Source organism: Crinia signifera, chromosome 3 (assembly GCF_055691185.1).
Source record: "Crinia signifera chromosome 3, ASM5569118v1, whole genome shotgun sequence".
NCBI lineage: Eukaryota > Metazoa > Chordata > Amphibia > Anura > Myobatrachidae > Crinia > Crinia signifera.
This window is the reverse complement of record NC_139219.1, coordinates 132169823-132194088: the sequence shown is the minus strand read 5'-3', so window position 1 is coordinate 132194088 and position 24266 is coordinate 132169823. Positions and strand designations below refer to the sequence as shown.

Here is a 24266-nt window from a genome sequence, read left to right as displayed (position 1 = left end):
AATTTAGATATCAGTTTGAACACACTTTACCCAAATGTAACTCTCTATGCACATGTTACATCAGCCCCACCTGCAGTGCACATGGTTGTTTCCATTAAAGAAGGAGTTTGGTTTTGCAATACATAGGCCAAATCGCAGCAAGTGAATATAGTCAAAATCGACTCCATGCACTTCAAGGTGAAATCTCATAGTCAAAAGCGGCCATAGCCAGTATCACACTTTGTGTATGCCCCTTTATTTTGCTTATCTCAGATACAACCCATGGCACAGGGAAACAATACTGATGCAATCATGTACACCAGAGGCAACACTTGTATGCGTGGGCTGTGAAGGCTAACAAATTAGATCTTATAATCTAATAATGAATGTCATAAAAATTGGGTGCTCAGTCTAATAGCCTGAAGTTCCTTAGCATAAAAATAAAGTCAAGTGCAATATGTCATTTTATTTTACCGGATGTCAAAACAGTAAATGTTCAGACATTTCAATTTTTCACCGCTTTTGCGCTTTCTATGGAAAACCAAAAATAACTTCTTGACCCTACAGCAGATCGTGTACAGCTGCTAGGGGAACCTTAGAGCACTTGGGCCGTTCTGGATTTGCCAGATGTCTAATGCCAGCAGATGTTTGATCATTCTTATCTTTTAGATACAGACATGATTACATTGACTAAGGAGTGAATAATGAAGTTGAAAAATAATTATGGTGTGACGCAGTCATTTCTCCAGTGATCATTTCTCCAGTCACAAGATAAAAGGAGATGCAAACGGTATTACAGAAGGTGTTTAATCATATTCATTCATCACAGGAATCCAAGACCATTGGGACACTATTGGAATAGAATACGGGTTCAATAAAACACCAAGTTTCTTGCATCTTTACATTTACAATAAATACATCCAAATTTGTTTAAAATGTATTTTTATATTGTTTTAAATTATACTGAAATATATAAAATATATCAAGATAAAGAACTCTGAAGGACAACAAGTTAAAGGATGCATATGTGCCACACAAAATAAGTACCAATAAAATGGCAAAGACTGTTAATATGTAGATAAACACAGTTTTTCTGTACAAAATCATCATATACATTAAAGAACAGTGTCTGAAAATAAAGGCGAGTGAAAACTTGTACTCCTTAAACAAGAAGAAGCAGTATTAGGGCACATATATACACAGTCATTTACATTCAAATAAAGTTTTTCTTTTTCATTATATTACCCATTGTCATCTCCATTTACTGTACACTGACTCATTCTTCATTTACCTGCATGTACTGTATATGAGCAGCTACAAGTTGTGCTTATTGTATTGGAAACAACGTTCTCCTACTACCTGTAACTTATATTTGGCAATTTAAAAAAAAAAAAAAAACATCCACAACATTATGAACAGTACTGGTATTCCCCAATCCCAGCCTGTATCGTGTGAATAAAAAATGTCCAGCAGTCTTGGGGACCACAATTGTCTTTCACCTTGCATTGCAAAGGCTTATGGGAGATCTGACTAAAGGTGCCCACACACGCACCGATCCCGGCGGTGCGATGCTGTACGATGGGGTGCGCCCTCCCGCGGCACCTCATCGTACAGTACAAAAAGTATGTGCTGCACATACTTTTTGTACTAGCTTTTTCTAGCATAGCATCGCATCGCATGCACATCGTATGCACAAGGCATACGATGCGATACTATGTGTGCTAGTTAAGCCCACAACGCACGCCGGGATCGGTGCGTGTGTGGGCTCCATAAGAAATCATTGTGAATAGATTACCAAGCTTCTGTACATTCATAAAATCAGTTTCTAGATATTCAAAAGTCTGTTGTATTTTAATACAGTTATGACCACATGGTGATGTTTGACATCTCGCAATGAATGGAATCCCAGAACAATAAATTAGGCATAGCCTATGTGTGTATTCATGCTAAATTTCCTAGAATACATGAAATAATTTTTTTTAAATATTTTTCTTCTCAATAAATGTGTTTATACTTAGTGCTGAAAGTTAGAGAGCACTCTGATACAATGTAAGCTTTATAGTTGCTTACCTGGGAGGACTACCTTACAACCCTTTCACACTGCAGCTCTTAATCGGTATATTGCCGATTTTTTAGCCTTTTAAAACGGTTAGAGCTGCAGTGTGAAAGCACCAGTCTGCATTTACCGGTTACAAATAACCGGTATATGCAAACGGGTAAAAAGCAGAGTCCTACACGGTTCAGAGACGTTTTTCATGCAGTGTGAATGGCTCTGAACCGGTATATAGGTCTCAGGCAGTAGCTATGAGAAGGCAGTGCATATGTAATGAGACGCTCATTACATATGCACATATATAATGAATGCAGTGCATATGTAATGAGCCCATCATTACATATGCGCATATGTAACGAGTGGCTCATTCATAGGCACTGAGCTCATTAGATATGCACATATGTAATGAGTGGTTCATTACATATGCACTGCGCTCTCATAGCTACTGTCTGTCCTGCTTTCACACTGCAAACCTGCTTGAGACCTTGAGATTTATGTGCGGTGTGAAAGGGGTTTAAAATGGTAATATAACATTTTAAATACCATTTCAAAATACCGGGTCTCAAACGTTTAGGCAATGTGAAAGCAGCATGATTATTTTGTTTCCCTGTAATAAATAGTAGGACAGCTAGTCCGGGTTGGTGGTTTGGTGGTGTGACTCGCTATCCTCATATATATTACAGGCAAACCAAGTAATAAGGTAGTCCTAGCATGTAAGCAGCTATAAAGCTTACATTGTATCAGTGTGCTCACTATGTTTAAGCACCTAAGTACAAAAATATACAATATATTGTGCTATTTTCCTGTATACTCTCATAGATTTTATGCAGTACTTTGTTTCAGCTCACACAGTAAGGACAGGAAGTAAAAGACTAACCAACAGAAATGTGACTACAACATCCATGTGTTGTAGCACAAGATTTCATCTGGCCATAGACTTATGCGTTTTTGCCAGATTTCACTCGATTCCGATGCATTGGGCTAAGGAATCAAGTGAAAAGTGGCATGTGTTTTAGATCTGCTGCGCAGTCACGTTGCTTCGGATCAGAGCCCCTAGATGTCAAGTGCTGCACTATAGATATATGGGATCCGGCAGCACTTGCTGGGATCATATGCTGTATATCGTATGCAAAAGAACTGCATGTGATCCTGCTGCCCGCGAAGCTTCTGGTGGTTCAAGGGTGTCGGCTGCGACTTCTCTGATGTATAACCAGCTTTACATTATACCCCTGAGATAACAGACACAAGTGTGCATGGGATATCAGTCATCTGTATGTATATAGAGGAAATAAGCCTGGCCTGCAGATATATAGCATAAACACTGAAATCACTAATGGACTGTAAAACTACCAAGCTATAATAACAATAATATCTTTGTACATACACATTTTGAAGCACTCACAGTTGTTATTAGGTGAGGTGTCAAATTGTACGTATGTACCACAAGCATACATACATACAGTATAAGGTGCATGAGAAATGCACAAATCCAGGCTTATGTCAGTCCACATCTATACATTCATGCTGCATGCTATTGTCTCCCATTACAAAATGTAACTAAACAGGAAAAATGAGTTGGTGCATTTCCACTTCTCTAGAACCCAATGTGGCCATACACTACTACAGCTTACTTCTGGTATTGCACCTAGATTATCTTTGTCCTATGTATAAGCTCCGTGGCCATGAAAGCCCTACAGTATCTGTGAATTTCTGCCAAAATTGTGTGGAACTCAGCAGTGAGTGGCCAGGTGATTTGAATGCACCATGCGCTTCAGCATTTGGGGGTGTAGATATTTGACCATGGGACAGGTGTATTAAGTCTGGTAAAGTGATAAAGTGGAAGGTGTTAATATACCTGCCAATTAGCTGTTTGAAAAAATGACAGTTAGGAGTTGATTGGCTGGTGCATTATCAACTTCCACTTTATCACTGCCCCAGGCTTAATACAACGGTCCCATTTAGTGGTCTATCACCTTGCGCACTTCCTTTTTTTGAATGAAAGAGAGTAGGTGAATTATTCTTCTAAATTCTGGAGCATACTGTATATGGAATAAACAAAGAATTTCATATTCTGCAACATGGTAAATATAGGTGAATTCTAGGTAATTCTCTATTTAATTTCTCACTATAACACATCCACCATGGGTTCAGCAAAGCCCATGATTTCATGTGTTTGGCCTTGTGGTCATCCCTACTTGCTGGATCCTACTATATTTATTATTTATTTATTATCCGGAATGTTCTGCTGCTGGACAAATCCCTACTCTTACTGGGCCACCGCTCTGCTAGTTGTCTCACTGGTATATGGGTTTTTACCTTATGAAGGAGTATACAGTATATTTTGACCAGTGTTAACTTGTACTTTAAAGCTTGGGCCTTGATGAGCAGCTAGAATGACTGCTTAATAAATGATAGCTGGCTCCTAATTAGACAAAACAAATAGGGGGAGGATCAATGTGGAAGTACATCCTCATGGGAAAAGTGCAGATCTAAAACAAGCTAAGCAAGTGGGGTTCAAAGTGTGAAGTAGGAGGGCACCAGTGTTAGTAATGATGGGGGCTAGGATAGCCCTTAGGAAAAAGGTGGTATTTTAGATAGGGTTTATTTATTTAAAAATTAAGGATTATCAGGCATGCTTGGGAATTTGGGGTAGAAGCCAGAAGTGGCTCCTTCTCTAAACCATGTCTCCAGCTGATCTCCTTTCGCCTCCCTGTAATTGGAAGCGAATGTTGCTGCGAAGCGGGGCTTAAGCTCATTGGCAGCAGGAGCGGGGCTTAAGTATGGCACTGCTAGCAAACAGGCTGATTTCTAGAGACTGCATTGGCTGCAGCTCCTATAAGCCAAATGGGGCTGCTGTAAAAGTGGTTACCAATGGAAAGCACTCGCTTTGTTATTGCAATCTGGAGTGGCAGTTGTACTGACAAAACTCCCCTGGGCACTCCCTGTCTATCTGTGAATAGCTTACCATGTGGCAAATTTTACTGGGAGTAAATTCAATCACTGGTAGCAGCACAAAAACAATATTGTAGTAATAAGTGGTAATTAGAAATGGAGCTATACACAGGTCAGTTGCAGATCTGGGAGCATATGAAGTAGAGAAGCTCAAAATGAGGTGTGAGGTGGTGTCCCTGCTCTGATCGATCACAATTTATCGGACCTATAGAATGTTCCACTTATATTTTACAATGAGTATTTGTAAAGGAAAAGAGGCATAACATAACTGAAAGAGCAGAACTATGTATTGACCTTACCTTCAGCATTTTGTAAACTTATAAAACATGATGGCAAGTTGCCCTTGATTTAAAATCATGAAACCATAGCTGCTGTTATACAGGTTGAGTATCCCTTATCCAAAATGCTTGGGACCAGGAGAATTTTGGATAACGGATTATTCCGTATTTCGGAATATTTTCATATTTCAATGATGTATCTTGAGGTATCTTGCATTTATGTTGTACATATACATCAAACACATGAAATAAACACAAATATAATTTATTTGTGCATAAAACAAGGTTTCAAAACATGAAACAAAGTTTGTGTACAATCTCAGGCACTGAAGTTGAATGCCAAGCAATCATTTTCTTGCACATATACTGTATAGTGCCAGTTACATATCATGTCCTCAGTAGTGCTGTTACAGATGTCCCCAGTAAGTTTTTAGCAAAAAAAATTTTTTAGTTCACTTTATGGAATGTATGGTTTTCGGAATAATTCGGATAACGGATATTCGGATACGGTATACTCAACCTGTACCACTACACAATGAGCTAAGTTCAGTTACTTTGCTGCAAATCAGTTACAGTGGGGCAGATGTATTAAGCCTTAACAAGAGATAAATGCAAGGGTGATAAAGACAGATAAATGTCCAGCCAATCACCTGCTAACTGCCATGTTACAGGCTGTGTTTGAAAAAAGTTAGTAATGTAGGGTACACACCAGGACGACCCGCTCACGATGCACATCGTGAGCGGGTCGTCAGTGTCTCGTCCGACCCGCTCACGGTGACGCGGGGGGGCACGACCCGCTCACGATGTGCACCGTGAGCAGGTCAGATCCGATGGCGACCCGCACCCGGCTGTATGGTCGTCATTGAGATCCTACCTGCAGCAGGTAGGATCTCAATAACGACCGACCGACCCGCGGGACCGCGCATCGGATCGGTATCGGTCCACAGCAGGTCAGAAAAGGGCCCAATCAGCACACAATCTACATCCAATTGATCGGAATTGGATCGAGATTGTGGGGATCGGGCCCTAGTCGTCCTGGTGTGTACCCAGCATAAGGAGCTGATTGGCTGGATGTTTATCACTCTTTATCACCCTTGCATTTATCTCTTGTTAAGGCTTAACACATCTGCCCCAGTATATCCTATTTAATTAGAATTCCGTGCATTACCACGGCTTCTATCTACTTCACAGCCACTGAGTGAGTGAATACTTAGGTGGCAAAACTGTGGTAATTTTAAAGTTAACATTTCAGGACATTTTTTACCTTAAAAAATGGAATTATGTGTATAAGGTGTTGGATATAGTGTTAGAACTCTTTCACTGTAAAAACATACCTCCCAACTTCTGGGTTGGTGAAATAGGGACGGGGCGTATGCAAATGAGGTCGCGGCTTATGCTAATTAGCCGCGACCTTATTTTCATATGAGAATAGACGCTGTGCGCATGCGCACAGCGTCTATTCTATTAGATTGGGGGGTCTCCCAACTGCCACCCCCCGCAGCGGGACAATGCCTGCTGTGGGTGGGACAGCGGGACAGGACCCGAAAATCGGGACTGTCCCGCTGTAATCGTGACAGTTGGGAGGTATGGTAAAAATACTTTGCTTTTGGCCATGAATAGCCTTCCATACTGTTATACAATCCTAACTGCTACTTTTTTCATACTTTTTCCAGACACACGCACACGCAAACACGTACACACACACTTTTTGATGCACTATAACCAAGTTGCACCATGTAGAAATAATGTAAACGGGCTTTTACAATTGGATGACAATATTTGAGTTCACTTGCTGAAAATAGCCCATGCAGTGTGTGGGAAATGTAACCCGCTACTTCTGAAGATATAATTCTGTGCTAAATTAATTTGGCCCTATATGTGCAGAGGTGCAACAACCCATATCACAACTGATATAAGTTAATATGTTTTGTCCTATGTGTGCAGTGAGAAAAATTCTGATCAGGGCAACATGATCCCAAGAAGTTTGGGAACCACTGTACTAATTGATTATATCCCTTAATAATACCTCTTAACAGTATTTATTTCTGGGGACTGTACTGGAGATTTGGAAGGTATGTCATGGTGGGAATAATTATTTATGCTTTCTATACGAAAGCTAGCAGCACATGCACATAGCAAGTGAGCAATGTTTACAGGGGAAGGTGTTGGGTCCTGTCCCTAGGAATGGGCATACTCCTTATTCGCATGACCACGCCACCACTGCAAAGTACTCTGCGGAAAGCTGATGTCAGGAGATCTGCATATGACCATAATCTAATGTAGTATGTATCACACTATTCACTATTAGGGCCAGATGTATCAGGCTTCAAAAAGTGATAAAGTGGACAGTGATAAAAAAAAACAGTCAATCAGCTCCTAACTGTCATGTTACAGGTTGAGTTTGAAAAATAACAAGCAGGATCTGATTGGCTGGTTGTTTATCGCACCCCATTTTATCACTTTTTGGAGCTTGACACATCTGGCCCTTAATCTGATAAAAGTGGTTAAACTTATATTATATATATATATATATATATATATATATATATATATATATATATATATATGTCTAGTGTCCGTCTGTGTGTTTCCAAAACACTGCCATCTGTTGGCAGTGAGTGAAAAACTACATATTTTTCTCTCTCACACATGCACAAACACAGAGACAATCACAAGGTAGCAGACTAGGGGGCAGATTTATTAAACTCGGTGAAGTGATAAACTGTCTGGTTTTTTATCACTGGCCAATCAGCTCCTACCTCTGAAGTTACAGGCTTGGTTTGAAAAATGACAGGTAGAAGCTGATTGGGCAGTGATAAAAACCTGACCGTTTATCACTTCACCAAGCTTAATAAATCTGCCCCTGGCTTTCAAAGCATTTGCTTCGAGCAATAGTAATAGTTATTCTATAAAGGAATTCCTCTATAATAAAAAAGGAAACAAGACTGATGCAGCGTGTATTACTGTGACACTACGTGGAGTTTGCAGCTGATGAGTCAGCAGCTAGAAATCTGAATTGAACTTCCACAGATGTAGGGCATGGTTTGACATTCAGGAAAGGCGAGACAGTACATTTCACTAAGCGCTGCAACACATAATGGTTTTGTTTCAAAATGACATACAGTATGGAATTAAATTACTTAAAACTCCTAATGGTATATGTTTTCCTACATATTTTTCTGTAGATGCTTATAGCAAAAGGGTATCACCATTATTAATAGTGCCAAATGTCATCACTAACAATGGGCCTTATTCTGGTCTGTGCGGCCGGAGCCAAATATGCGGCCAGGACCGTGCGTCCTAAACCCCGCCTTCCGTATGGATCACTCACTCCGTCCGAATGCGGTAAGCCGCTGACCGCACGGAGCACGAGTGGATTTCTCATATATACACCTCCTCCATCTCTGGGAACCTCCCCCATCATTCGATGGTCGCATACCATCGAATGCAGGACCGAGTGGTCAGGCAGCTCCCGCGAGCTCAGACCACTCGGGCATTTCTCCGTGCAAAAGCAGGGATCTGGGCGGGCAGCTGATATCCGGCAATGTCATATGTCCGCCCCCTACACGTGCGTCATGGCCGCATTACCATACGTACGCCCAGCGTTTTCATGGGAACGCCCATGAAATGCGGGGGGAATGCATATGTTAATGAGGCCAAACAGCCCTTCACGCCCCTCTCCTCCCCCTGTTCGTAGTGTAAACAATTCATGAGGAATTTGGACATATGTCCCTTTCGCACATGCGCAGATAAGCCTCTGCACATGCGCAAACACAAAACATCGGCGGAACGAACGCACGCGGACATATCCGCACCAACCAGAATAAGGGCCAATGTTGGGACATGTTTTTGCACTTTAATCTCTAGTCTTCCAAAGTTTTAAACAAGACAGGACTCTGTACTAAAGTGCTTAGAGATGGGCACAGGTAGCCCAACTGGACAAGTAAAACCTATTCTTTCCGAAAACCTCATGGGGAAATAGAGGTGGCTACACATCCAGGCTAATGGCAGCCATCAACTTGCAGGATGTAAGCCCTGGGAGCTTTAGAAACACATACTTAAGTGCTAAATATAGCATCACAAGGGAAAGAAAGAGCCAAGACCAGGCATGTCTCGGAAAGCACCTCTCCGGATGTCACATGGTAAATCTTCTGATCGCTGATTACACTGTACTGGAGGCTTCCTGAAATATACAAATACTGTCAAAATCTCAAGTCAATGTCCTGTATTTCCTATTTCTAAATTCTCCCATTAATCCTACTGAACATAAAAAAATAAAAGTAAACACAACCCGCAAAATCGGGTACAAGTAATTCCTTAATACCCAACATGTGGGAAAGTGTTAATGCAGTTCAGCATTAACCATGTTCCTTAAGAATTTTTTTGACAATAAAAAAAGCTTAAGAAATGGATCTGGACTCATAGTTGTGATGCTACAACCGAGGCATCATCTTTTATAAATGTCCTCTAACCACTTCTCATCATTTTGATTGTCCTCATCTTCGATAGGTTCCTCTGTTTCCATAGGCATGGGAATTGGAGCTGAAAGATCTTGATTGGGAGTAGCTTTCACATGAGACTTTAATCCAAATTTACGTTTCAGCAAATGAAATTGTTCTTTGACGTAATAATAAAATTCATATTCATATTTCATGCGCTGGTAAAGAACCTGTAGTGCGCTGTGTGTTGGGAACGTTTTCTTCACGGTAACTGTCAGATTTCCAAGTTTTCTGTGTTCTAAAGTAAACAATAACAAAAAGAACTCAATAAAACACATTGCAAAAATACTATAAATTACACTTAGGGGGACAATTACTAAGAGGCCGATTACGGCCGATCCCATGTACGACTGGAGAAAACAGCTAATTTACTAAGCTGCCATATTCTCTGGATTCCTATCTTTCAATAGCCAAATATAGCGAGGCTTGAGGCATGGCATGGATCAGTCTAATCTGTGCAATGCTTCTCCATGTAAAAATAAGAAAATTAAATAAACAATAAAAAAAAATGGCTTGGGGTCCCCCCTCCTGAGTATAACCAGCCCCGGGCTCATTGAGCCAATCCTGGTTGCAGAAATACAGGGTAAATAAGCACACCCCCATAGAACTCATGGCCATATACGGACGAATTCTAATGATGGTATATTCATTCGTACACCAGAATTTGGCTGAGCTTGCCGTATATAAATATGGCAAATTAGCCGAAGTGGGCTACGAATTCGTACCCATTCAATCTTAGTAAATTCCCCCCTTAAGCTATAAACACAGAGTAAGACCATATTTGTCAAAGTGCAGATTTTTAATGCAGATGTAATAAATATTTTTTGCATAAATATGCAAAGCAAAAAAGTTAATTTCCCCAGGTCTACCCCTTCTAGACAAAATATAAATCCTATCTATATATTACATACAGATGAGAACATATTTATTTGTAAGGAAGAACCACCGATATTTCTTTCTGAAATAACATCACAGTTACAAAAGTAGTTGGCATCCATCATTGTTTGGTCCATAGCACATTTGTATACTGCACTAAAACAGGCATTAATGTGTATTTTTATTTCCTCCTAAGTGCCCTATTTTAGCTGGTCTGTATATGTTGTATCACATAAACCACTTATTATTTATTTATTAACAGTTTCTTATAAAGCGCATACATATTCTGCAGAGCTTTACACAGTATAGTTGAACATTCACATCAGTCCCTGCCCCAGTGGAGCTTACAATCTATATTCCCTACCACATGCACACACAGACATTATAGGGTTAATTTTGTTGGGAGCCAATTAACTTACTAGTATATTTTTGGATTGTGGGAGGAAACCGGAGTATCCGGAGGAAACCCACGCAAGTACGGGGAGAATATACAAACTCCGCATAGTTAGAGCCATGGTGGGAATCAAACCCATGAACTCAGCGCTGTGAAGCAGTAATGCTAACATAACCCTCTGTACTGCCCAGAGCCATAAACCACTTGAGCTGGCAAGTACCAGGGGAGGAGGGGGAGAGACCCCACTGCCTGGATCCCCACGCTAGAAGGTACCAGGGAATGGGTGAAAACAGGTTTAATGAGAAAGGTACAAAAAACATAATTAACCAGTAATATACAGTTTACAACATGCGATGTGAAAGGGGTTTAACTTGCTCTGACCCGTTTTAAGAAACATTTCAAAAACCGCATCAAATCAGGTTTTGTGGTGTGAAAGCAGCATAAACTACTATATATATACCTGGATTTTTATAAATACTCATGACATCCTTGAAGTAGTGAGGTAAAAATCTTTCCAGCAACAGTAGCACATCTTCCAGTTCCTCCAGAATTCCGACAAGAAGAAAGTTCTCATTCACATTCTGCTTTGCACGTTCCAAGGCCCACTCACCAGGATCCCTGGAGGAAATAGATGTACAGTATGGGTAACTCAAGAAATATCAGGGGGCAGGGTTTCATAACTTAAACAAGTCTCAGGCCTTTTCTTAAGGGACAAATAGTTTTGCCAAAGAAGACCTATGCCTAAAGGTGTCAGAAACTTGGGAATGGGATTAAACTTTCTAACCCATTGTTTTAGACATAATTGTGTTATTGCTGATGGGTAGTATGGCCCAAGTGGTCAGAGTCCTTGCGGTTTGTGGCCTACTCTCTCTTAAGGGACCTCCAAATCACTTGGACATACTATATTCATCTTTATGAACTCATAAGCTTATAGAAAGGAGTGCTGTGACACTCTTAAAACATAAAATCACAGATATCTTCAGCATCAGGATGTGAGAAAAACTGATTGAATAATTGTGGGCCATCACCCTAGAATTTTCTTAAATACCCCTTTGCAACAAACAGTAACACTAAAGCTTTATACACACTATAAAATTATGCTTGCAATCTGGCTGGTTGGAATGAAAATCTGGTAATGTCTGGGAACAAATTACAATCAACCATTTGCTCCAAAAGGTTGGAAAATGGACAAAAGCAGTGATTTGCATCAATTGGTTGTCCATGTTATTTCTGCTCCCAGAAATAACCAGATTCTCATTTCATACAGTTAGATTGGAAAGATAATCTTATAGTGTGTATCCAGCTTAACTGTCCCAGTATCTGTCTGTCTGACAGAGAGGTGCAAAGGAGACAGGGAGGTGTAAGGGTGACAGGTGTATGCTGAGGAGATAGGGGGACAGAGAGGTGAGGAGGGACACGGGAATGGTGATGTGCAAGGGATGACAGGGGGATGGAGAGTTGCAAGGGGTGGTGGGGATGGAAAGGTGCAGGGGTGACAGGGGGACTGAGAGGTGTAAGGGGATGGTGAAATGTGATGATGAAAGGGGGACAGAGATATGCAGCGTTGACAGGGGGATGGTGAGGTGCAGGGGTGACAGTGGGATGGAGAGGTGGAGGGATTGAGAGATGCAGGGGGATGAAAGAAGTGGAGGGAGTGAGAGATGCAGGGGTTACCGAGGGACAGAGGTCAAGCAAGGCAGAGGAAGGAGAGGTGTTAGGTGAAAGAAGGAGGGAGTAAGAGGTGCAGCATTGACAAGGGGACGGAGAGATGCAGAGAAGGATTTCTAAACTGTCACTTCGACCACTGTGTGTGTGTGTGTGTGTGTATATATATATATATATATATATATATATATGTGGTTAGCTGTTCCTTTAATAGAAACCAGGCGGCACTCCACAGGCTTGTTTCAAAGTGCAAACAAGTGTTTATTCAAGCATCAACGTTTCAATACCCCCTTGGGTTTTTGCATCAGGATATACAAAAAAAAAAAATAACACAGGTCAGGTATCACTTATATTTTAATATTATTTGTCTTTAGCCATGTATGTTTTTATTGTCTAATATGTTTTTGTTTTTTGCACACATATGGAGATGCCATAAAGTATATAAAATTTTTTTGCCCTCCCCTTAAAGTTTTTCACTTGTATGTTCTTTATAAATTAGTCTGCCAGAGACAGGAGACCCGAGCATCGCTACCATGGTTACCCGCTATTACACTGCACAGTACGCCGGAGTTTTGTTACATACTACAAACCCCATGATTCTTTGCGATACCCCTTTTGGGCAAGTGACATCACTTCCGGGTACCCGGCCTCCGTCAGAATGGCGTCCCCAGCCGCTGTAGCATGCTGACACCCTTAGATTCACCTTATATAGGTAAGACACTTGTTGCACATTTCATGTTTTTATATCCTGATGAAAAAGCCAAAGGGGACTTTGAAACGTTGATGCTTGAATAAACACTTGTTTGCACTTTGAAACAAGCCCGTGGAGTGCCGGCTGGTTTCTATTAAAGGAACAGCTAACCATCTATCTAATACAGTTGGGAAGGCACCCCGGCAATTAACCCTTACCCCCGTTGGAGGGGGGCTGCAGATCTGAGTGCTGATCGACATGTTGTATATATATATATATATATATATTTGTGTTTATTTGTATATTTATTTACTTTTTGTTTATGTAAATAATCTTTGCTATTTGTTTGTGTAATTATATTTATACTGTATTGGTGTTGCCACCCGGGTTGGCTATTGCCCCAGCTCCTACACTACATATGGTCGTTTAAATACATATAGTTATTCTGACAGGCACATAGTCTTATGCCTAGTCATTTCTTATGCTGTGAATCAATCCGCTGACACTCACGCTATCGGTTCTGACGTTACTATGGCAACGTAGCCACGCTAGTAGCAGGTTATACCTAGCGCAGGGGTTCCCAAACTGTGTGCCGTGGCACCCTAGGGTGCCTTGAGACCCTTACAGGGGTGCCTTGGGTTGGTGGTCCAGGACCAATTCAAATTAATTACAATCAACGTAATAGGCAAAACCAATGCTTGTGGCTGCCAGTCATAAAATATATTTACAGAATAGAAACAAATCTTGTCCCCCACTACATAATTAAACCTTAAGATGATCTATACACACAATTTATTTAATTTTTCACCATCAAACTTTTGGCTTAAGGGTGCCGTGGATAAAATTCTGAAACTATAGGGCGCCGGTAATCTAAAAAGTTTGGGAACCCCTGACCTAGCGTCACGTCACTTCCGCCTAGGATGCAGGCGGAAACAGCAGTGTGGTTACTATGACCACGCGTATACACCTAGCTGATGGAACGCAAACCGTCACATCCTGCTGAGCCGGTGGAACGCATTGCGCACTTCCGGCCCAGCGTCTTTTCTGTATGTGCTATATAGAGTGCCTGAACACAGTTCTTTCTTGCCGCACTTCAACTCCTGGACGCTGAGTACCTTAACTGATGCCAGTGCAGTGTTTACACAGTTATATATTTTTCAATAAAACGACCTTTATGTTTTAAGTGTGGGACCAATGGACAGCTAGTGGTGACATCACTTCCTGTCCTGGGGTATATATGCTGACCCGGTGAGGCAGTGTAGATGTGTCCTCTTAGGAGGAAGGATGCCAGGTCGCATGTCTGCCTACAGTTGTTTGTAATGCTGTACCTTGTCCTGAGGATGGTCTATATTGGACCGAAACGTAACGTAACGTCGATACGCTTGGTTATCAGATGACAATAAAAACCAGTTGATGATTTACTATTTGGTGAGTGCCCTCTTCAATTTCCCTATATATATATATATATATATATATATATATATATATATATATATATATATATATATATATATATATATATATATATATATATATATATATATATATATATATATATATATATATATATATATATATATATCTGTGTATAATATACATTTATTCATATTAGGATTTTTTTTTTCAACCTGGGCCCTCTACAGCCTCCAGGAGTGGACATTCCACATTAAACAGAATGGCAAGGTAAGTTACTACAATTCTGATATACACATCACTGTTTATTCCTGATACGCATTACTCTGGGGTTTGAGGTACCCCGATAAAACAAAGAATACTTGTATACATCTGTGTTGGTGCACAGTACATACAGGATGTGACATTAATAGAGGCTCGAAATGCATTACATATAAAATACTTTATAGAGTAGATACCTTTTTCAAATAAGGATAACAATAATTTACATAGGACACCTTTAACAAATTACTATAGTGTTAATAATCACTAGAAGCAGCGGATTTCTTTGACTACCCTATTTAAATAAACAAATCTTAATTAGTATTTTTTTATTTTTTTCTGCATATATTTGAGAAAAGGGAATTTCACGAACTCATTTCCCAATACATTATATAACATTACTGCATGGAGCCTGCAGAACTGCACAGAAGAATGAGCTTTCAGAACACTTTTTTACCTTGCACTAGAATGTCTAATATAAAATATTAGAATGGCATTATAAAATTGATTCCTTACATACTTTAGAGTTGTTAGTGGCAATAGTAGATACTTTATTTGGCTGGTGAATCGTTTTAAAATATTAGTGTTCAATTAGATTTAAAGTTGCGCCACATAATATTTAAATTAAAACTTTGCATAAACATCCATTTGCACGCTTGCGTGTGGGTCCGAAATCATTCCATGGTCCCGACCATCAAATGATTTCTGTAGTGCTTGTTAATCTAAACTAGTCTCTGGTGACTTAAATTAGCGGTTACCTGCTCCGAGAGTAGGGTTGGCAGCTGATGTCCGAAAGGCAGGTGGCCACCCCTGTTCGCAAGAGGACATTTTTATGCAAATGCCTCCTGCCTGCCTCCTATATCCCCCCCTTTGCGAGTGCCTCGAATACTATGCAAATCTCTGAAAGCGCCCCCATCGAAGCCCTGCACATGCGCATAGGCAATGCGCAAAGCTCCACCATCGAACGCACGGGTGAGTTCTGTAATCAGAATCACCCCCTATGTGTGCTGTTGATTGAATCTATATCGAATAAAAACAATAAATACTTACCGGCATTTCGGATGTTGTCCACAAAAATAAGGTATGATGTAAAATAACCTGGGGTTGGAACACTCTGCATAATTCTCAAGAATACACTCATTAATATCCTATATAAAAAAGACAAAAAACAGTTCAATACTTCATGATAATCAGTAGCTCAAAAGCACTAATGATGCACGATAGCACATTTACGGGAAAGGTTACCTCCTAGACTAATCCGATGTGAAAACAAAAATCCAGTGCTCATGGGAGGAACATTGATGATAATCCGAGAACATATATTGTACATTTGACTGATTCAATGTGACAAAATCAATATTGTATTACTCCAGAGCCAGAACACTAATTCCCAGTGTGTTTTATAGAGAATGTCAGAATATTAGTAAACACCGAGAATTTCAGTGAATATTATTAAACTGTATATTGGTAAGTAGTCGCTAAAATCCCTACTGATTCATAAAAATAAAACATGTTTAATGTTCAGACATGGCTAAAACCTGGCGGTGACTTGCCAAATGGCATAAGAACAGTTTAGAGGCCAGTTAAAACATAGGCAGTGTTTTTTCCTGTAGTTCCCACTCACAAAGCTTTTTAGGTACGAGTGTTCCAACTATAACATGCAGTTTGGCCTATTTAATAAAACTTCTTTGCATGTATAAAGGCACTATGAAAGACAATTCAACGAAGAATTAGACCTGATTCTTATTGCCTTGAAGGTTATGTGGCTGGACTGGACTGAGACTGGAACAGACTGCTACCAGAATGAACTGTGGCTGAAACAGACCATTAATAGATCAGACTGAGGCTAGATAACCTTTGCCAAAAAGGTAAAACAGGTTCAAATTATTGGGAAGCTGAGACCAGATTGCAGGGAACACCCACAACAACACTGTGTAGACTGAATTGAAACAACTTGGAAACTCAGAAAACTCTCCATATTAGCTGGTGCAGAAAGAAAACTCTAAAGAGCACAGGAAACTAGCACATAGACTCTATTTATCGCAGCAGAGGATGGCCGTCTGACTCCCTTTGAGGTCCTGTGTGTCAGGATTGCATGTAATACATTGCATGCGGTCCTTTCCCATGCGATGTATCGCATGCGACCCTGTTCCCCACCACCAGGAGGTGGGTCCTATTCGTAGGTCGGACCTGCTTACAGGATCAAATCCAGTCAGTACGGGACCGGGCATCGGAGCTGATGTCAAACACATTCCATGTGGTCAAATCGGCCCAAATCAGACTACCGGTAGTGTATCGGGGCCTTAAGATGTTGCACTGGCAGCTTGAGACTTCTTGGACTGATCCCTTTGTACCTGCTGGAAGGGATTGGCTGCTACAAAAAATTGAACAGCTAGCTGGCCCAGATTGGCTGAGAACTGTTCACAGGGGTGAGCGTTTATAATAGCAAGTCAGGCGTGGAGTCAATTTTTGGGGCATGGGGTGCATTGGACTGCTCTGGCTGGGCTGCTTTGTGGCACCACAATTTTACATTTATTTTAGCATTGATATCACTCTGTTTTGTGTTTTATTTATGTTACACTTTCACACTTCTATTTTTCACTCTTTGAACACTTATAACACTGAGCATCTGCTTCCACTTAATTTAACATTCTGATACTTCACTACTATCCTTTTTTTTTGTGGTGCACAAGGGTGGTTTGGGGGTACCATGTGCCCTGGATGTGAACCCCTCGATTGCTAGGGACCAACCTGATGAGCTTACCTTGACATTTGGTGGGTTGGCTCATAATTTTGGCCATTTATGCAACTGCAACAACGCCATTTGGTTTGTAAAGAAAATTACCAGCAAGTAACCCCTTTCTTCATTGTAGAAACCCTCTGTGACATTCACCCCAGACTGGAGCCTCTGTCACAGACAATGGCCTAGCTTCAAAATGTCTGCTCCATTCTGCTATCAGTATAATACATGGGGGGTGAAATGTAATAGGGTGCAATGTTATAGACATCTGCAATATTTTGGTCAAAAACATCCGAATTCGTAGGTTTTCCAAAAATCAAACGTGTATAAGGTGCGAATTGCGGTAAAAATCGCACTTTTTGCAGCAGATTTTGGCAGTGCGAGAGGACCCGGCTCACCCCGCTGTCAATGCACATTATCATTCACCCTATTACATTTGCAATTTGCAGCCCAAAAAATCGCCAATTAGACATTGGACGTGCGGTGAGGTAAGTGGCTGAGGAGTCCCTGGCAAGTACCAGAGCCAGCTTTGCACACAATATATGAGCCATGGGGTACATGCCAGCATTATACACATGTGCAGCAGTATATACTGCCGGAGATTCGCTGAGTTTTGATAATAGATGTGCAGAAAAGGTAGCTAGGTGATGCACTGCCTCACCTGCCATAGACTTTTTACTCCAGAGTTTTGACTATAAAAATTATTAGAATAACAATAAGATTTTTTAAATATATTCTTTGTATTTTTTTACATACTTTATAAGCTCAAAACTTTGGCGTATATGTTAGTATGACAGGAAAGGCTGTGCCTCACCCCACTGCACGACACTACTAAATAATCACGCCCAGGGTCTCTTTCACTGACTTACAGGGCCCCTTCCCATCTTAATATACCCTATATTATCCATATATACACAGAATATAAATTTAACACATTTAAATATAGAATTACTCCCTGTCAATGAAAAAGATTCAGACTCATATCACTGCTGAATAAACACATAAATGAATGAATGAACACATAAAACTACAAGCAAAAATTGTTGCGCCTCATTTAAACTCAGCATTACATCAATGGGTTCATAATGGTCAAGTTTTATTCATAGTAGGGAGACAAGAGCACCCCCATTATTAACTCTTGCCTACAGGAGTATCCAAGAAACTCCTGAATTTGGAGTTGGCCACCTTCCCAAATCCCGGCCTCTTTTCTAATCAAGTTATGGGGTGCCATGTTGGTCACAAATTACATTGTTTCATTTTTTTCAGACCATTTTTCTGTGATGTTCAAGTAACAAATTAATTCCTATAAGCTACCACAAGAGGTCAGTAGGTTGCCATTCACAAATAATGAAATTGTTTTGCTCTTTCTTCAAAGGCCTACCTACAATTGGTGCATCCATGCAGCTTATGTGCGATACTGCCTCTTCAGACCTAGAAGCACTACATTTCATATCAGAACATGCTTACTGATACTTTTATATGTGTACTCTTGAAAAAACGCTTTTCAATAAGATTAGCAAACAATTCATACTGTAGTGAGTATATTTAAGATTGTGTGTAACACTGAGATTTGGTTTATATTTTATTATGTACCTGGTCAGTAATGAAATATAAGTACATTTTACAACAATGAACCTTCCGTGGATGCATGCATATGCAGCACAGAACTGACCATACTAAAAACAAAATTCTGCTTCAGAATGCGTTTAATTTTATTTAAAATTTACTGAAAGCGTTATACATGTAACAGATAATGGATTTTTCCTCTTTCATTAAAACTTGCACTTCCCAAAGAATTTTCTCTTCTTCTGTACTTGCTGCAACATGAAGCATTTAAATTATCAGAGCTAGTATCAGATGACACTAAGAGGTATCCTCTTAGTGTCATCGGATACTAGCTCTGATAATTAATAATTACTTAGTTATTAATTACTCTGATAATTTGTAATTACTTAGATGTATAAAGCAAGGAGTTCCGACTACACTGGAAAGCAGGGATTCTACTTTTCTGGTGTAAAATGTGTTTTTGTGTACTTCTTTAAAAGACAAGGAATGCATAAGCAAGCCGCAAGCCTTACTGTATGCCCGGAAATGCACTGTTGACACTGGACACCCAGGAAAATTTCAAGGAATACATCACTTTTGAATTTTGTATAAATCCAGCCACTGAATGGGTTAATGGCTGGGAACTGTTAAGGTTTATAATTGGCAGATATATATATATATTTCATTAATTTGAGTACAGCAAGGGAAGTTAACCTATTAATGGATGAATTTCTAGTTTCAGAGATCTATAATAACAAAAAAAATGTACATTTTATTGAACAGAATTTCTTTTTATATGTAAATGGCAAAAAGCTGGGTACTTATGTATTATCTGGGTGCCCGATTCTTTCATTGCATGCCACTACTTAAGGCATGCGATTTTTCATTGTAAAGACCCGATTTTTAATTGCATAGTCAACCATGTGTGATTTCATACCCCCACTATCCAACTACGCATGGAGTTGATTTTATATAGTGTGGAGAGCGCAGTGAGCCACCAAGTCCGAAGCGTGGTGAGCGCAGCGAGCCCCGCGAGGGGACGCGGATTACTTTATATGTATTCTGCAGCTGCTCGCCACGCTTCGGGCACGGTGGCTCGCTGCGCTCGCCACACTATATAAAATCAACTCCATGCGTAGTTGGATAGTGGGGGTATGAAATCACCCATGGGTGACTATACAATAAAAAAATTGTGTCTTTACAAAAAAAAATAGCATCGCATGAATTGTATGCCACTATATTGCGATGAAAAAATCGGGCGCCCAGATATTACATAAATACCAAAAGCTGGAAAAATGTATTGGCCACATATGTATATACAGTATGTTGGTCTTTGGAGGCAGTGGCGCAAATTCGTCCCAGTCCTCCAGAGGCAAAAAAAATAAAATTGCCCCCACCCAATGCTGACTTTGTGTGTCAACAGTAGCAAGAAGCTACTGCTGTTGTGATAAAGGGAGGATACAGTGGCGGAACTGCCGGAGGCAATGGAGTCACCTGCCGCCGGGCGTTTGCTCCGGAGGGGGCACATCTCCTCCACTGTCTCCGGCTCCACTCTACTCACAGGCCAGCAGTAGCCCCTGCCTCCCTCCCTCCTGAAGTAGAGGAGCAGGAGGGAATCATCTTCTGCCTGCGATTACCTCTGCTGCAGCCACCGGGAGGTCGGGGCAGCACACAGTAATCTGCAGTGAACTACTGGGTAAAAAAATCCCAGGAGGCACTGCAGTGGGGTCAGAGGAGCAAGCATGTGCTGAGCTCTGATTGGAGGAGAGCCCAGCCCATGCTCCTCTGTCCTCTGGACATATTCAGCAGCAGCAGTAAATGGGACCCCCCCAGCCAGCACACAGCACCCAATGCAGCTTCCAGCAGCCAGCACCCTGCAGGCACAGGAGGAGACCCAACACTGTGAGCAGCTACCACCAGCCACAGGCAGGAGCTGCTTCCCCATCACTTCCCCTGCCTATGGCTCACACAGGTCAGTGAGATTACACAAGTAATGGAGTTCATACAAAGCAGGGGAGGAGCAGGGAGTGGGCTACTGACTCCTGCAGCCTTACCATAACCTCTCTCTTAACCTCCCTTCCAGCAGCCTTACCCTAACCTATCCCCTAACCTCTTTCCTCCTGCACCCTATCTAACCTCTCCCCTAATCCTAGCCTCCTCTCCTGCAACCTTATCTTAACCTCTCCCCTCCTGCAGCCTACCCTAACCTCTCTCCTAACCTCCCTTCCTGCAGCCTTACCCTAAACTATCCCCTAACTTCTTCCCTCCTGCAGCCTTACCCTAACTTATCCCATCCAGCAGCCTTACTCTAAACTATCCCCTAACTTCTTCCCTCCTGCAGCCTTACCCTAACTTATCCCCTAACCTCCACTCTCACAGCCATACTTTGTGGTAATTGCAGCGCTGGCATAATCTATTCACATATCTATCTATCTACCTATCGGGGGCACCAACAATCATCTTTCCTCCGGGCGACTGGGACAAACTAACGCCACTGGGAGGATAATACAGAATGACAATGGTGGTAACAGGGAAATGTGTAGGATAGGGTAGACTGTACTGTATGTAAAAGGACTTGCATGGAATCTGGCTAAGTTTTAACTGTTGAGTACAGATGGAGCCATCCTCATCTAGCCCTTTAATAGGATTAAGTGAGTAATAGGCCTTGGCTCAGCATGGCTCACCATGGCTATCCAGAGACAGCTAGATGAGCCTGGCTCCATCTGCATACATTGCATATAGTGTATAAGTACATACCAAGTTTAGATGCTTTTGACTGTTGACCTTCCCAATATCTACCTAATGATTGTGTTGACCTTTTGACCCTGTCAACCTTTTGTCTGTGTCGGCCTATGGCCTGTCAACCTTCAGTGGTCGACCCATTGACTTATACCCACACCTCCCATCAGAGGTGGTAGAGGCTGACAGTAGAATTCTAGACATGCATGGGATAGACATAAGGACATACTTACAAAGGAATAAAGATTAAATAGGGTTTAAGGGTAAAATATGGTTAAAAGGGAATAAAGATTCCTTCGGCCTATGTTGCACTGGCAGCTTGAGACTTCTTGGACTGATCCCTTTATACCTGCTGGAAGGGATTAGCTGCTACAAATAGCTGGCCCAGATTGGCTGAGAACTGTTCACATGGGGGCAGAGATGGACCTACTGATTCTTATGTGCCGTCAAATTCTATGGGCAGTATTCAATGAGTTTTATGGCGATGTGCAGCGAATCCTGTTTAGGATTCGCTGCACAGTCGCCGTGTTCCGGGGCCTCGCTGTCCCCCTGCTGTCCCCGTATTCAACGTCGCAGGGGCTCGTTGCCCCTGATGGCGATTCTCCGCCGCAGGGAGCCAGGGGACGGTGGCAGACAGGGAGATGGAAGTCTCCCTGCCTGCTCCAGAATGTATGTGGTGGGGGAGGAGGCCCCCCCGGGAGAGCTAGCTGGGGACCGGCTAGCACTTCTATGTGCAGTGGGTCCCGGCGGTTCCCCCCTTACCCGGCCTGGATGCTGCTGCTGGGCGGCCTCTCCTCCTCCCTGCACCCTGAAGTTGATTACATTGCAGGGAGGAGGAGGTCACAGGTCCGGCCAGCAGGAGCAGTGAATATATGAATATATAACGAGCGGCTCTCGGCTCCCGGCCCCCTGCTGGCCAATGTGTATAAAAAAAATTAAAAAAAATAAATTAATTAGAAATTAAATATATATTCATGTGCAGTAAGCACATGAATAAAAATAGCATGCCCCTTCACATAATAAAATTACTGACACCACATTTAAAAAAAACCCTTTAATTTAAAAGTTCACATTCCACTTCACCATAAAAAAAAATAGCGATTGCTACACGGCGAAGCAAGGTGATAATAACCTTGAAATGTATTCGCCATCTGGGCATTGAATAGGGTGATTAACTTTTTTAGTACAAAAAAATCACCTTACAGCACGAAAATAGCACAAATTCGCCGTAGAACATGGCGAATCAGCCTCATTGAATACTGCCCTATGTTTCTATGCAAGGGCCTAATTGTATGTTTGCAAGGAATTGCCAACCAAAAGGAAACAGCAGTAAATTTCTTATTAATAAATTTGTAAAAAAAAAAATCAATTAACTAAATTATGCATACTTATCTTCCTATAGGTTTAGTTATATGTTGGTGTACAGTTGTGCTTCTCATTGTTCGCATGTTTTATAAGTGGCAACCATTAGCACTGGTTTTGCCTGTTACTTTGACCATTAATAATTGTATTTGGTCTCAGGCCACCAACCTGAGGCACCTCTGCATGAGCCTCACGGCACTCCAGGAATCACTGGGCTGTGCAATTCCATGTAATTAAAATTTGAATTCAGCAAGAGGCAGCTGAAGGAGATAAATGCCTCCTGCATGCATTTGCGAGAGTGCTGCGTCTGATAACACAGTCGCAGATCACCATCACAGACAATTGACATTAGTGTAGAGAGCCACTTAGGTCCCTGGTAATGAACAGAGGTGAGGCTGTACTTCTAAAAATAATATAATGCAAAAATTGCAGAGGCAGGTGGCTTCCTACCTTTGTGAAATGGGTCCTAACTCCTCAGCCGATGCCATCTTCCTAGAGATTTCTGGAAAGATGCCAGAGTCTGTACTTTCAATGTATTAATATGGCTTTTACGTTTAAAAATAACGGTTCCTGCTTCTCCTGCAAAACGAGAAGCAAGCATCCAATACAGGCTGATATATTAACACTCCTCCACCGATAATGAGAGTCGTTATGTCCAGCACCCATGGCTTGCTTATCGGCGCCCCCGCAGTGCATGCGCATTGTATGAAAAATCCCACTCTCCCCCAGCCAGCTCTCTGGGCATGCGCAAGATCTCGCTATTATCACAAGATCTCCAGCCCAGAACGCAGCAGGGCTAGCGTTGTCCCTGCTGTGGGG

At 41.4% G+C, this 24266-nt stretch overlaps 1 protein-coding gene across 1 annotated transcript in view; it reads right to left on the bottom strand.

The window, feature by feature from the left end:
• Nucleotides 1-44: 44 nt before the first annotated feature.
• The window catches only part of UST (uronyl 2-sulfotransferase), a 302623-nt gene continuing 278401 nt past the window's right edge, over nucleotides 45-24266 (bottom strand). Inside the window, exons 6-8 of the mRNA XM_083176522.1 lie at nucleotides 16112-16209; nucleotides 11492-11649; nucleotides 45-9999 (exon numbers count right to left, since the gene is read on the bottom strand). Coding sequence (XP_083032648.1) covers nucleotides 9710-9999; nucleotides 11492-11649; nucleotides 16112-16209 — 546 coding nt within the window. The 3' untranslated portion in view covers nucleotides 45-9709. The remainder of the gene's footprint in view (nucleotides 10000-11491; nucleotides 11650-16111; nucleotides 16210-24266) is intronic.